General features: G+C 36.8%; 1 protein-coding gene across 1 annotated transcript in view; it reads right to left on the bottom strand.

Moving 5' to 3' along the window:
* The window catches only part of PRDM5 (PR/SET domain 5), a 210,247-nt gene that overhangs the window by 59,771 nt on the left and 134,221 nt on the right, over nucleotides 1–16,255 (bottom strand). The window contains 1 exon segment of the mRNA XM_086704306.1: nucleotides 13,151–13,244. Within this exon segment, the coding sequence (XP_086560432.1) occupies nucleotides 13,151–13,244 (94 nt within the window).

Genomic DNA, 16,255 nt, shown 5'->3' with positions numbered 1-16,255 from the left:
TTATTTTATTTTTGGAATATTTATTCCCAACCAGAGAGAGCACTGTGGGTTTTTTTTTTTTTTTTAATGTTTATTTATTTTTGAGAAAGAGAGAGAGAGAGCAAGCAGGGGAGGGGCAGAGAGAGAGAGGGAGACACAGAATCCGAAGCAGGCTCCAGGCTCCGAGCTGTCAGCACAGAGCCTGATGTGGGCTCAAACTCACAAACCGCAAGATCATGACCTGAGCCAAAGTCAGAGGCTGAACCAACGGAGCCATCCACGCACCTTGTATTTCAACTTTTAAAAGTTTGAATAGTTTACTATTAGAAGGAAATTTCTTCTAATTTACTAATTAGAAGAAATTAGTAACTTCTAATAGTTACTATTAGAAGGGCAATAAAATATAAAAATCAAAATTAATGAATGAGGAAACATTCATTAACTGAATGAATCAAAATTCAAAATTTTTGTCATCTGAATCAAAACAAACCAATTTTTAATGCAATTTCTACGAATGGAGCTAAGAAAAAGCAAAAGATACATTCTTTTCCTGAATATAGTTACAGTGTCCATCCCTCATTTCTAAAGAGATGCCAAATCAAATGAGGTGAGGTTCATAGAGGAACAGAAAGATAGGAGAGCCATGTGCTCACTAATTTTCTAATCTCAAATAAAAAGCCACAACTATTTATGGGTTGAAGGCAATATAAAAACTGCGTTTTACAGATGCAAACAAAATAGAACATGAGAGGCAGAATAAAAAAAAGACAAGTTCATGAATATGTAGCTAGGAAAAGAAAGTAAAAGACTCCCTAGTGAAGATGCTCTGACTTCAGCCAACCAGGTGTATACATGACATGATCACATGTGATTTGTCTGAAGGGAGCGCGACACCTTCACAAAGTCCTTCACGTGAGCACCGACAGAAGCAAATGCAAATGTCGCACAAACAGGAGAAATATCTGAACAATCCAGACACGGGCAAAGTTTTAAAAACTCTGACCAAGAAAGAACAATTCCTACACGAGTTCTCCCCACTACTGTATGAAGGGACATTTTAAGGTAGGTAAGTAGACAAAGGGAAGGTAATTACTGATTTGGTTTTGTTCGTAGGGAGTCAGACTTCGGTGGGAAAACTAAGAATTTCACCCAGCAGTTTCCCATATTTAGGAATCTCCACCGGAAATGTTATTTAGCCCAGTATTTACGAGCATAGTTTGTGAACAGAGGTCCTGGAGTGATGAAGTAGTCAAACCTCAGGAGCCTGCACACAGAGGGTCTACCTACTAATAGTGCCAGCAAGCAAGAGTCAAGAGTATATAACTCTGAGCAGCAAGAAACTGTGAAAATGATTCTCCTTACCCGCAAACCAGAAAAGGAATAAAACCTTCCCCAGCCCCAAGGCACACTTCAGAGTTGCAGGAAAACAACACACAGAGAAGCTGTTCTCGGGGGAGAAAGTGGTAGCAATGGTAGAAGAAAGTGTATATCAGAGGAAAAAAATCTCTTATAGTTTTCCTAAACTAAAGGAAAAAGTTGGTGCCCCAAATTGGACACAGGTCGCTACTCATATTATGTAGAAATGTACTAACAGATAAAGCTGTTGAGATACAGTTGATGAAAACTGTTGTCTGGGTCACTTCCATTATATCAAATAATACAATCAAAAGATCCAAGTATACCAAAAAAAATGAAGAGATGATAAAAAGAGAGGTACCAAACAATGGTACATTTTAAAAAGTTTACTTATTTATTTATTGAGAGAGAAAGAGACAGCATGAGCAGGTGAGGGGCAGAGAGAAAGGGACAGAGGATCCCAAGCAGGCTCTGTGATGTCAGCACAGAGCCCAACATGGGGCTCGAACATATGAACTGTGAGATCATGACCTGAGCTGAAAGAGTCAGATCAGGGAGCCTGGGTGGCTCAGTCGGTTAGACGTCCGACTTTGGCTCAGGTCATGTTCTCAAGGTTTGTGGTTTGAGCCCAGCATCGGTCTCTGTGCTGACAGCTGGGAGCCTGGAACCTGCTTTAGATTCTGTGTCTCCCTCTCTCGCTGTCTCTCCCCCACTCACACTCTGTCTCTGTGTCTCTCAAAAAAAAATTAAAAAAAAAAAAAAAGGCAGATGTTTGACTGGGCCACCCAGGTGCCTCAACAGTGGTATATTTCAAATCATCCCTATAATTGGAGTCATTGTGACTACATTACTAATCCAGTTGATGACTGTTCATGATGCCACACTCCAAGACCAGTGTTACACCCTCATTCATCCCTCCGTGCCTCATATCCACCCGATGACAAACCCTGACATAAGCACTATATTTTTTGCATTAGAAACTAGGGACTTTGGGGCGCCTGGGTGGCGCAGTCGGTTAAGCGTCCGACTTCAGCCAGGTCACGATCTCGCGGTCCGTGAGTTCGAGCCCCGCGTCGGGCTCTGGGCTGATGGCTCAGAGCCTGGAGCCTGTTTCCGATTCTGCGTCTCCCTCTCTCTCTGCCCCTCCCCCGTTCATGCTCTGTCTCTCTCTGTCCCAAAAATAAATAAACGTTGAAAAAAAAAATTAAAAAAAAAAAAGAAACTAGGGACTTTGAAATGTTTGAAAAAATTTTTAAAAAAGATTATAATACTACCAATGAAAATGAAAATGAATATTTCTCCCTTTCTTTTAAGCTGTTATATATGCTTATCACTAACTCAAAAATCACGTGGGAGGAGTGAAGTACAGAAAGAGTAAAAAATAGGGAAAAAATATTAACATTCGACTGATGTGGTCAGTGTTCAAAAACGATCTGAAGTGTCAAAAACGCAGAGAAAACAAAAATCATGTAGTTTAAGACTTTACCCAGGAATGACTTCTTAAGGAAAATGTAAGGCTCTGGAATTGTGATACTCAGAACATCATTCATTTGTATGCAGATACTGCACTCAGCTGTTTTGTTAACTCTTAGATTATCTGCAGGTAAGAGGACATTCAATTTGGCCTAATATTAGTAATTAACCACCTAGAAAATAAACATAGCAAAATAAGCTTCCTCTCAACATAGAAGGTAATCTAATTCTTGTAAAAATGTGGAAAACATGCCTTTAATGTTCATCTGTGTTTATAATTACTTTGCTAATCGCCTATTTTTATTTACTCATAATTATCATACTGTCTTAATACAGTTTATAATCATTTATAGCTACTTTTTTATAACTTTGAATATTCTAAAAAGAATAAATGAATTCCTTTAGAAAAAGAATGAGAAAACAGCGGCTAAAACCCAAGTACAATCAAATTATGATATACTGATCCTTTATTTCTAAGCTGATCACAGGTATTTACTAAAAACATTAACTGTTTCCTAAGACAGTGATTTATTACTACATTCAAATGACAATGTGCAAGCAAGCCTAAACAGAAGGGCCAACACAGCCGGTATCTATTAACACAAAAAGTTGGTTGGAACTGTAGGCAAGTAATTAACCTTCTGGCCCAGAGCTTTAAAACCCCAAAAGCAGTTCCTAGAATTTCTTCCATAATTTATGAACAACTGATGGAATTCATGTCACAGTCCATGGATTCCCTTGCAGAATTGACCCCAGCTCTCACTGACCCTAAGAAGCTATAAACCAACAGGAGAATGTGCTCCACCATTTCGGCTGACCCGCAGAGTGCCATCCCTGTCTCTGTAGCTTAGGAAACGGGATGATAAATTACAGAGTTGCCTGCCAGGCACAGACCTAAACATTCACCTTCACTGATGGTGACGGCGACACACAGAACATGCACCCTCACTCACCCCAAGGCATCCCTGTTTGACAGCAAACCCTCCTCTATGTTGTACAGATGATCTATATTCTGCTGCTAAAGGTTATAAAAAGATGATGATGATGACACTGGGAACAGAGGGGCGGGCCGTATAACAAGGGAGGTGGCGTAACTGGTTAAATTCAGGCAGGAATACCGAAGACAAAGCACACAGCAACCGTGGCGGCGGCAGCTCACACTACTGCATGCGCGCACTGGGCTAGGGGCGGTGCAAGGATCCTGACGTAGACCTTCACTTGTTCCTCAAAGCAATGCCATGAAGTGAGCACTATGCTTATCCTTGTTCTTTAGATGAGGAACTAAGCTTTGAAGAAGTTAAGCAACTTACTGTAAAGCTCACACTGGGAGGAAATAAATAAAATGGAGTGAGTGCCTATCATCTGACTCCAGGATCCAGATTTAGGATATGATCGAGGTATTAAATAACAAGGAAGTAGAGACAGCTGACTTTATGGTGAGAAAGTTTCTCCATAACTGGAATTAAGTAACAAACTACAGACCCTCAAGCTTCTAAATTGAGACTATCATCCTCAACTGGTTGATATATCACCAAACATTATGGAAGGAATGTATGTAATTCTATAGTTAGTTCAAGAGTAACAGTAAAAATTAGAATAAGAACTAAAAGTACCAGCAATGTGTACACTGAAAAAAGTTTAAGCCTTTAGCTCCAGAGGAACAACAGTAGCATAACCTTAGCAAATCACTGAATTTTGCAGGGCATGGGTGCCATTAAGAGGCTTAAACTAGAAAATTTATGAAATTCACTTCTATTCTAAAAGTGAAGACTATTATACTTTATGTTTTTATTATTTTTTAAATTTTTAAATTTTATTGAAATCCAAGTTAGTTAACATATAGTGTAATGATTTCAGGAATAGAATGTGGTAATTCATCACTTATATAACACCCAATGTTCATCCCAACAAGTGCCCTCCTTAATGCCCATCACCCATTTAGCCCATCCTCCCACTCAATACCTCCTTCAGCAACCCTCTTCTCTGTATTTAAGAGTCTCTTATGGTTTGCCTCCCTCTCTCTTTTCATCTTATTTTTCCTTCCTTCCTCTATGTTCATTTGTTTTGTTTCTTACATTCCACATATGAATGAAATCATATATTTATCTTTCTCTGACTTATTTCACTTAGCCTAATACACCCTAGTTCCATCCACATTGCAAATGACAAGATTTCATTCTTTTTGATGGCTGAGTAATATTCCATTGGGTGTGTGTACATGTGTGTATGTGTATGTGTGTATACCACATCTTCTTTATCCATTCATCAGTCAATGGACATTTGGGCTCTTTCCATAATTTGGCTATTGTTGATAATGTTACTATAAATATTGGGGTGCATGTGTCCCTTCAAATCTGTATAAAAGCAACTGCCTTGTACATACCTGCCATGTATGATCCTTTTCTAATCACCTAATTATGAAGGATGAATGGACTTTACAAGGTGGATACAAGGTTTGTAAAAATAACATTTTCAAAGTTAATGGGAAAAAAAAACACGAAGTTTTGTCAGACTTCATCCATGCAGTACAGAATGGTGGTAATGGGTAGAGGAGAAGAGAGGGGAGGGAAAACAAGGTGAAGCAAGGACACGACTGTTGGCTATTTAAGATAGTAAAGGATAATACCAATCAAAATGTGAATAAGGGGAGTTTTTAAATGTTTTTTAAGCACCAGTGACATAAACACTAAGACTCCTCCTGGAACTAACAGGTAGTAATCTAATAGCTAAGTTATCATTGTCTTACAGAATGACCCCATTAATCATGGACAAATAAAATAAGACCCGTTCTAAGAAAATTAATATGAAGGAAACTGCCTTTAATATTACACAAAGCATCACTGTCACTATACTGATAGAAAATGATGAAAGATACCAATTGGGAAACTGGAAGGAAGAAACACAAACAGGAGTCCTGTTTTCCTTCATAAAACTTAATGTTATTTGATGTTATAAAAAAGGAGATTTGGTTTCCCCAAATATTGGTGGACAGTTTCAATATTACAAAAAAAAAAATGAAATTGACTCCTTCAACATAATGGGGAAAAAATAAAGACTATCAGCTCTATAAAAATCTTACTGTACATCCATTTCACTAAAAGGCCCAACTATCAATTAATAATCATTTCCTAGAGATAAAAAAGTAATCTGTTCAACTACATGGCATTCTGAAAAATGTCAAACTATGTATATGTCAAGTATTTTTCCAGAAAACAAAACTATGGAGACAGGAAAAAAGATCAGTGGTTGCCAGTCATCAAGGGTTGGGGGATAAAGAGGTAAAGCACAGAGGATTTTAAGGTAGTGCAAGTGCCTTAAAATAGGATATTTTATGCAATATGCTGTAGGACAGCATACTGATGAACTCATATCATTATACATGTGTCCAAACCCAAAGAATGCACAACATCAAGAGTGAATCCTAATGTGAGCTACAGACTTTGGGTGATTATAATGTGTCAATGTAGGTTCACCAGTTGTTACACACATACCACTCTGGTTGTGGATGTTGATAACAGGAGAAGGTATATATGTGGCGGGGGAGGGAACAGATGGGGAAATCTCTATACCTTCCCTTCATTTCACTGTGAACCTAAAACTGCTCTAAAATAATAAAGGGAAAAAAAATCTGGGAAAATAAATTTAATCATCATTTTCTATGTTATTGCCTGTCATAAAGGTGACTCAGGAGAAAATGAACAGATGCATATGAATGCTAAATGCCCATGCTCACGCACACGCACACACACACACACACACACACACACACACACACACATACACACACACACACACACATACACACCCCTTCCATTTGACTCTAAAAGATAAAACTCTCAGGTGAGCCTGGGTGGTTCAGTCAGTTAGGCATCTGACTCTTAATTTCGGCTCAGGTCATGATCTCACAGTTGGTGAGCTGGAGCCCAGGGCAGGTCTCTGCACTGACAGTGTGGATGCAGAGTCTAGCCTATATGATATTCTCTCTCCTTCTCTCTCTGCCCCTCCCCCCGCAAGTGTGTGCTCTCTCAAAAATAAACATTTAAAAAATTATTATAAAGGATAAAACTTTCATACTATTAAAATAATATGTGACTTGTAGAATTTCATTCCTCATCTTTTTTACTGGAGAACTTCATGAATTTGTGTAATTCTTGTGTAATTATAATAACTGGGTAGCAGCCATGTAGCTTTTGTAGTAAAAAAGAAGAGATAACACCAAAATAAAATAGAACTTAAAGTCATAAGATTTGGATCTTACTACCTTGACTGGATAGGTCATTTGCTTCTCTGAATCTCTGCCTCATCTAGAAAGTAAGAATGGTCTTAGAAACCCAGGACACTAGCCATGGAAGGATTAACTCAGATAATATTTGAAAGAGCTTCTCTCCTTCAATAAACTTGATTAAAAACCTGAGCCTGATCTGGCCCTAACCTTTAGTTCAGAATCTAGTCATGGAACAAATATGGAAGGTAAGGATAATATCATAATTGAAAAAAGACATTTATATATAGTAAATAATGGGGGTGCCAGGATGGCTCAGTCAGTGAGCGTCCGACTTCGCCTCAGGTCATGATCTCACAGTTTGTGGGTTCGAGTCCTGTGTCAGGCTTTGGGCTGACAGCTCAGAACCCACTTGGGATTCTCTCTCTCCCTCTCTCTTTGCCTTTCCTCCACTTGCACTCTGGTCTCTCTCTTTCAAAAATAAATAAACATTTAAAAAAGCATATAGTAAACAATGAGAACCCCAAATCTCCACTAGATGAGAGGCTACAAAGAGCAACAGACTATAATATACTACACAATTGTTTGTCATGATTCCGGTTCCTGTAGAGTGAACCTTGTCAAACAAAATGGATAGGGCATTTGTCAGGATCAATTTCCTTTACCTTTTCTAATAAGAATTTTCAAAACTAGGCAATTCCAAGTTAAAAGGAGTCATAGTAAGTTTTTAGTGTTGGTTGGCCAAATATGGTTCTTTATTTCTTCATTTAAGCACTGTAATTTTTTATATATTGGTGAGCTAAATCTTAAACTATGTTGTTAACTATTATTTGTTGTACAATTGTTTCCAACCAATTACATGATGAAGCCATGAGGTAAAGAATGGAAAGGAGAGCAAAGGGCCCAACTTTATATTGAGGTGGGACTGGCTAATAGATTAGGGAATTTAGCGATTAATTCTTTGATTCTAGCATTTCCTGAGGTGACTGCCACAATTTTTATGACATTTTATGAAAAAGTGATTTTATAGTCAGTTAAATTTAGATTCAAATCCAGGATTTTTTTCAACATGAAGGCAACATGCTTTCCACTATCCCACAGGAACTGCAATCTATTTGTAGATTCCTTTATTCAAGAGGCATTCACTAAGTTCTTTCTCTATGCCAGGCAGTTCTTTGAATAGTAAACAAATAAGTTATCAGATATGAGCACAGCTCTAAGGGAACAGAGAATCTACAGATGGCTGAAGAAGTATGAGTATTTGGAAGCATGCGGTGTTGAGAGCAGTATAAGATAGAGCATGCCAACCTATCTTGGAGGGTAGGGGATGGTCAGGTAATATATCACAGAGAAAGTTACATTTCATTGCAAAGCAAATGAAGCCCAATAAGGGAGCCCGGGATGTCAAATGGGAAAAGAACTGGTAGTTGATGAGTTCCATGAAATAAGGGGCAGTCAGTTTGCACAAAGCAAGGGGAAACCACTACAATAACTGGGTAAGCCTCACCATCTCTTTAAGCCTTCTTTGGAAAAGAATACATGTATTTTCCACTGTATTGTTTTTTAAAGCTTCTAAAAGCCCTGTATGCAAATAGCAAATTTCATGGAATTCCTTTTTCAAGATGACTAGGCATGAAGTGATAAAACTCTGCTTTTTCAGAAGAATCTGAGTTTTCTCTGAGCAGCACTACTATAAGTAACAAAACAGGGGCGCCTGGGTGGCGCAGTCGGTTAAGCGTCCGACTTCAGCCAGGTCACGATCTCGCGGTCCGTGAGTTCGAGCCCCGCGTCAGGCTCTGGGCTGATGGCTCAGAGCCTGGAGCCTGTTTCTGATTCTGTGTCTCCCTCTCTCTCTGCCCCTCCCCCGTTCATGCTCTGTCTCTCTCTATCCCAAAAATAAATAAAAAAACGTTGAAAAAAAAAAATTTAAGTAACAAAACAAAACAACAGAAAGTCTGTTTATATTTAAAGACTAGAAGTCTTCCTGTTGAAGGAACTAGGCTCTGAGGGAGATGTGAACAAGATGTAAGCTATGAAGCTGGATGTTCTGAGCCGCCATCTGTATCCACTCAGTTGTTCTCATTGGAATAAGACACTCCCACTTTTAACTATGAAAATTTTGAAACATGAGGAAAATGGAAAAATCATATAGTAGGCACTATAGCCCTCACTTAGGTTTTCATGTCACCATATTTGCTTTCTCATTTTTTCCTTTTTAAAACATACAGTTTTTACACTTTTTGCTGGCCCTTTTGAGAATAAGATGCAGAAACCTGTCACACCTTAATAATTTAGCATGAATCTAATAATAGTTGTTACCTGCATAATCATAATGTTAATATACTTTAAATATTTTATTATATAAGAAGCTTAGTATATAAAAATTAGAAAACACAGAAAATCATGAAGAAAATTCAAACTGCCCATGTGTGCAACACAAAGAAATAACCACAGCTAATAATTTAGTATTTAACTCTAGTACCTTTATATAGAAATGTATTATCCTTACAAAAATATATCATTTTGGTTTTGTAACTTATATTGCTTATTTTTTTCATGTTAACAAATAATATAATATGTAATATTTTTTTATTCCTTACAGAATATTCCAATTTATAGATGTATCATAATTTATTTAACCAATCTCTTCAATGTTGGATATGAAAGCTCTATTTCCATTTATTTTGCTACTATCAACAGCTCTTTAAGGAACGGGACAATATTCTTTTTTTTAACAAAATTTACTGCCTATAATCTCTTTTTTAGACTTAGAAATCAAGCATACTTTGGGTGTATGCCCAACAAGGAAGATAATAATAATTTAAAAAGCCAAGGACAAGTTTTGATAAAGGTATATTAAATTTTGAAAGGTTATCTTGGAGCCCATTATGGTTTAATTTCAAGAAAGAAATTAATGAAACACTAATAGTTCAGAATTCAAAACACCACCAAAAATAATTTTTCCAACCAAGTTCTCCATTAAACATTTATTAAAAAGAAAGGCCAGGTTAATCAGAAACAGAGGGACCTAAACACGTTTTTTCCCATTGAAAATGCATTTTTCCAAAGGTAATACATTAAGAAAATCCCATGATTATTTATGCCAGACTGCATGATAGTAAATTAGCTCCTTATCAATAGTCAATCAAGATTATGTTTATAAATTATTAAAGCTTCAGCATATTCAATGATTTAGGATCTTGAAAAACTTGACAGGAAAGGAAAAGCTACTGAACATAAAATTCTCATGATATCCTGTAAGAAGGAAACCTAAGAAAAGGAGAAAATTATACGAAATTATATCAATCACTTGCTTTTTCTGTACAATCAGGACATGGTGCTAAGTCTCTGGCATAATTTTAAGTCCACCTGCCTTCAGTGTGATTCTCTGCTCCTGTCTTTTGCTTCTCTCTTCTTTTCTTTTTGCTGTTCTCTGCTTCTGGTTTGTCCCCAAAACTTCACTTTCCCTAGATACTTCTAAGCAAGAAGACCTCCTCTCTTTAGGGCACCTATTATTCATAGCCATTATGTATACTGTTTGATATGTTCTTGGTTATGGTTTCATTTAATAGTATTTAAGAGGGTACTCTAGGGGCGCCTGGGTGGCTCAGTCGGTTGAGCATCCAACTTTGGCTCAGGTCATGATCTCACAGCTCGCGAGTTCGAGCCCCACGTCGGGCTCTGTGCTGACAGCTCAGAGCCTGGAGCCTGCTTCTGCTTCTGTGTCTCCCTCTCTCTCTGCCCCTAACCCACTCGCATTCTGTCTCTGTCTCTGTCAAAAATAAATAAACATTAAAAAAATTAAAAATAAAAAAAGAGGGTACTCTAAGATAACAAATACTACTTTGATATTCTGTGTTTTAGCTTTAGCCAAATAATTTCCAGAATAAGAAATTATGTTCCACTGCTATTCTTTCCTCCACCCATGTATAATAATTGTACTATTGATTCTTTAGCCTATGTAAACTAACATTTCCTCATCCACAAGACAGTTACTGAGATAGACACTGCACCAGGTGCTGGGAATACACTGATAAAGTCAAATACTATGGTTCTTGAATAGGAATCTTCAGCAATGTAATCTAGCTAAATAGTTTACCACATACAGTCTAACTACTGAAAACCATTAAGATTCATGTACAAGAGTCTGGCTATCAATATTAAGAGTATTTTTTTTCAAGTCTTTTCAAGTACTTCTCTACTTAAGAGAGAAAATCCAGACAAGGTTCTTTCAAGAATATTTAATTGTTTAAAGATATTTGCAAATGATATATCCAGTAAGGGAATATACAGAACTCATACAACTAAGACCCAAAGAATAAATAATCCACTAAAAGAAATGTGCAGAGGACCTGAATAGACACTTTTCCAAAGAAGACATACAGATGGCCAACAGACACATGACTTCATGCTGAACATCATTAAGCATTAGGGAAATGTAAATCAAAAACACAAAGAGATAACATCTCACATCATTAAGAATGGCTAGTAACAAAAAAACTAGAAATAACAAATAGTGGTGAGAATGTGGACAAAGGGGGGCCCTAGGACACTGTTGGTGAAAATGTAAATTGAGGAAGCCACTCTTGAAAACCGTATGGAGGTTCCTCAAAAAATTAAAAATACAAGTAACATACAATCCAGTAATTCCACTTCTAGGTATTTACCCAAAGAAAATAAAAACACTAACTCAAAAAGATGTATGCCCCTCTACATTTATTGCAGCTTTATTTATAGGAGCCAAGACATGAAGGCAATATAAGTATCTATTGATAGATAAATGGGATAAAGAAAACATAGTATAAATACACGATGGAATATTACTTAGCCATAAAAAAGAATGACATCTTGCCATTCACAACAACATGGATGGATCTAGAGGATATTATGCTAAGTGAAGTAAATTAGAAAAAGACAAATACCATATTATTTGACTTATTTGTGGGATCTGAAAAACAAAACAAATGAACAAACAAATAAACAAATACTAACAATAGCAATAAAAAGAGAAACAGGCTTACAAATATAGAGAACAAACTAGTGGTTGCCAGAGGAGAAAGCAGTGGGGGGGTGGGAGGGTGAAATAGGTAAAGAAGATTAAGGGGTACAAACTTTCAGTTATAAAATAAGTCATGGGGATGAAAAGTACAGCATAGGGAATATAGTCAATAATATTGTAATAACTTTGTATGGTGACAGATGGTAACTAGACTTATCCTATACTTATGGTGAGCTTTTTGTGATGTGTATAATTATCAAATCACTATGTTATATACATGAAACTAATATTATATGTCAACTATACTTCATTTAAAAATATAAAAAATAATATTTAGTTGTTTATACAGCCTTCACTAGGGCATAACCCTCCTCCATGGGAGAAATTGCACAAAAAGTCATAAGAAATGAAGACAACTCTTTAGGAAGCAATCCATGACATAATGGATATTATGGTTGCCTCACCTTTTTTCAATAAAATCTTACAGCATTCAAACAATATTCCAAGGACTTTTTGAATTTAAAAAGGCCACATCTGAAGTCAGTTATAGGAAGGAATTTTAAGAGGAGGCCCTGAGCCTTCTATAAAACGTAAAACTGCTATTCCCTATCCCATCCATTAGAATAGAATATAAAGTAAATCACAATTACATCACAACCAAACATTAGCTAAAGTATTTCTATTTCAGATATTTAACTTAGTTTGGGAAAGTAAACTTATTAAAAAAACTTTTTTTTAATGTTTATTTATTTTTGACAGAGAGAGAGACAGATCATGAGTGGGGGGGGTGCGGGCAGAGAGAGAGGGAGACACAGAATCCGAAGCAGGCTCCAGGCTCTAAGCTGTCAGCACAGAGCCCAACGCAGGGCTCGAACTCACAGGCTGCAAGATCATGACCTGAGCCGAGTCGGATGCTCAACCAACTGAGCCACCCAGGTGCCCCGGGAAAGTAAACTTATTTAAAATTTTCCGAGAGTAAGGAACTGGATTCTATAAAATTTTAAAGCAGAGAAAACAGCTAAGATTAGTTATTAATCGGGGATATAATATTACAATATTCCTTGTCTTAAAAGAATTGTATTTCTTTAAGCTGTTTTTATTACCAATTATAATCTACATACCTGTGTGGCTACGGATATGAACTCTCAGTGTACCACTGCTGGCAAATTTCTGGCCACAATATGGGCAGATTTTCTCCTTTTCTCCAGTATGGGTCTAAAGCGAAAGGAATAAAAAGAGTTAAGGATAAATATAAAGAATTAGGTAAAAATGATGAAATGCCTCTGACAATGGTAAATCCTTTTTTTCCAGGATTACGTTTCATTAAAATGATTTAATATCACAATGAGATTTTAAACAATTTATCATGGGTGTTCCCACTGCTTCAAAAAAAAAAAAAAAAAACCAAACTTTAGAATCATGCATTAGTGCTAATTTGAAAATAATTCTACAGTTTACTTTTTAAGCCTTCACGGAGCCCCCAAGTAAAAATGATTAAGTTATACAAAACCAGTATATGCTGGTAAAACCACATAATCAAAATGGGGTTACGGCTGCCCTTGACTGCTGCCAAGAAATACTTCCTTAGAAGCATTTTTCACATTCTTTGTGTGTATTTAGCTCTTGAGGACAAAATTAATCTCAATAAAGTAATCTGTTACTTGCATTATGCTTGTCTGACTGGATTCATTTTACTGCAAAGCAAAAAGAAATATAAATCTGGTTTGATCTTTAAATCAGCAGGTGTTAATTGAGCAGTTTGAAAGAACATCCTGGCTCTCAACATACCTTTAATCTTGGCATAAAAACAATCATACAAAGAAAGATGAATATGTATCATCAAAAGTGAATTTTGACAGAATGTTAGAGAGTTCAAAGAAAAGAGTGACCTCTCCAAAAAGAGGAGGCAGATGGAGCTTTTAAAACTTGTCTCACAATCTCATCAGGATACCAGCTATTCTACCAACATCAAAAAGATTGTTCCAATAATTGAGGGGTCAGAGCTATTTTCAAGTCCCATTATTTTTTAAACTTAGAAGAAGGGACAAAGAAGGGAGAAGGAGGAAATTACTTCGGATATCTGCACATTCTCAATGAAACTATTTTTTTTTATTTCAATGATGACCTACAAATCAATAAAAGCAGACAGTGGATGACCTGGGTTACCACCATAAAACAGAGTTTCCAGGACTTGTGTTTGTATTAGTTTTTGTGCAAATTACTGGCACGTATTATTATTATTATTTGAATTGCCATGGGCTAATATAAAAAGAATAGGAGAGGTTTTTGAAAAATGGGGGCATCTTTGGGGTTCCTGAGTAGCTCAGTTGGTTAAATGTCCAACTTAGGCTCAGGTCATGATCTCACAGCTCATGAATTCAAGCCCCATATTGGGCTCTGTGCTGACAGCTCAGAGCCTAGAGCCTGCTTCGGATTCTGTGTTTCTGTCTCTCTCTGCCCCTCCCCTGCTCACACTCTTTCTCTCTCTCTTTCAAAAATAAACAAACATTGAAATTTTTTTTTTAAAATGGGGGTGTCTGAGTGGCTCAGTCAGTTAAGGTGTCTGACTTCAGCTCAGGTCATGATCTCTCAGTTCACGGGTTCAAGCCCCACAGCAGGCTCTGTGCTGATACCTCAGAGCCTGGAGCCTGCTTCAGATTCTGTGTCTCTCTCTCTCTCTCTCTCTCTCTCTCTCTCTCTCTCTGTTTCTTCCCCAGTTGTGCTCTATCCCTCTCTCAAAAATAAATAAACATTAAAAATATATTTTTTAATGATGTGTTACCAGAAGGGACACACTGCCTGGGATAGAAAAAGGGGTAGGGCAGTTACCTCATCACCTGATAATCTCAAAAAAGCACCAATGTAGCAACACATTCTCATCTTCCATATTAAATTAATTGTTCACTTTAATATAATTAGTTTCAGAGCCTTATTGATATGTAATTTGAAAATTTTCATATTTGAATTATAATCTATACTTGTATATCAACTATTGTATATGTAATTTTTTAAAGAGCTATAAACTAAATACCTTAGTCAACATCAGTGTCTTTTTAATATTTTTCCACTGAAAATTATTTATATTATAATCAAGTTTGAGAAATACAGTCTAACCAACTGCCATACTAGCCAATGACACCAGCTACCACAGACATCTCCTTGATTCTGCACTTGGCAGGCACTTAACTTTCCATTTTCACTACAACTTCTTACACAAAACAGTTATACATTCTTCAGAGTAAGAGCTGTTACTCCCATGGTTCACATTATGGCTCATTTTAAAGGAAATGGTATAACATTTTAACATATAGCAGACCTATATTCTTCTCGTTCCCTGACAGAGGAGCAAACTACAACAATTTTTTCTTGATTAGTGTAAGGTTGTTTAGATATTGTATACATCTATTATTACAACATTGGATTATTCCAAGCAGGCAACTACCAATTTATTTATAGTATCTTATAAAATCCACGGAACTTCTCTTGCTGCTACATAAGTATTTCATTGTTCATTTATATAACCTAAGTTACTTGTCAATGGTATAAGTTTCAAACTAAACAACATTAAGTCAATATTAATGAAAAGAACTAAAATGTTCCTTTGGTTTAATTCAAAAATATATCTTATTAGGAACAGAATTTTGTTAAATCGTTTAATTTTTTTTTAATTTTTTAAACATTTATTTATTATTGAGAAACAGAGAGAGACAGAGCATGAGCATGGGAGGGGAAGAAAGAGGGGGAGACACAGAATCCAAAGCAGGCTCCAGGCTCTGAGCTGTCAGCACAGAGCCTGATGCGGGGCTCGAACCCAAGAAGTGTGAGATCATGATCTGAGCCGAAGTTGGATGCTTAACTGACTGAGCCACTCAGGTGCCCTTAAATTTTTTTTAATATTTATTTTTGAGAGAGAGAGAGAGAGACAGAGCATGAGTGGGGAAGGGCAAAGAGTGAGGGAGACACAATATCCAAAGCAGGCTCCAGGCTCTGAGCACAGACACTGATGTGGGGCTCAAACTCTCAGACCATGAGATCATGACCTGAGTCGAAGTAAGATGCTTAATCGACTGAGCCACCCACGTGCCAGTGGTTAGCTGGTTTTAAAAGACATTTAAGGTACAATACTAAAATATGTTAAATACAGATAAAAAGGCATGGAAACAGGTCACTATGTGAACAATACTGGATGAATGTACGAGACAAAAATGAACAATGCTCTGCAAAAT

Source organism: Puma concolor, chromosome B1 (genome assembly GCF_028749965.1).
Source record: "Puma concolor isolate L17-30 chromosome B1, mPumCon1.1.hap2, whole genome shotgun sequence".
Classification (NCBI taxonomy): domain Eukaryota; kingdom Metazoa; phylum Chordata; class Mammalia; order Carnivora; family Felidae; genus Puma; species Puma concolor.
This window is presented reverse-complemented; position numbering and strand designations above follow the sequence as displayed.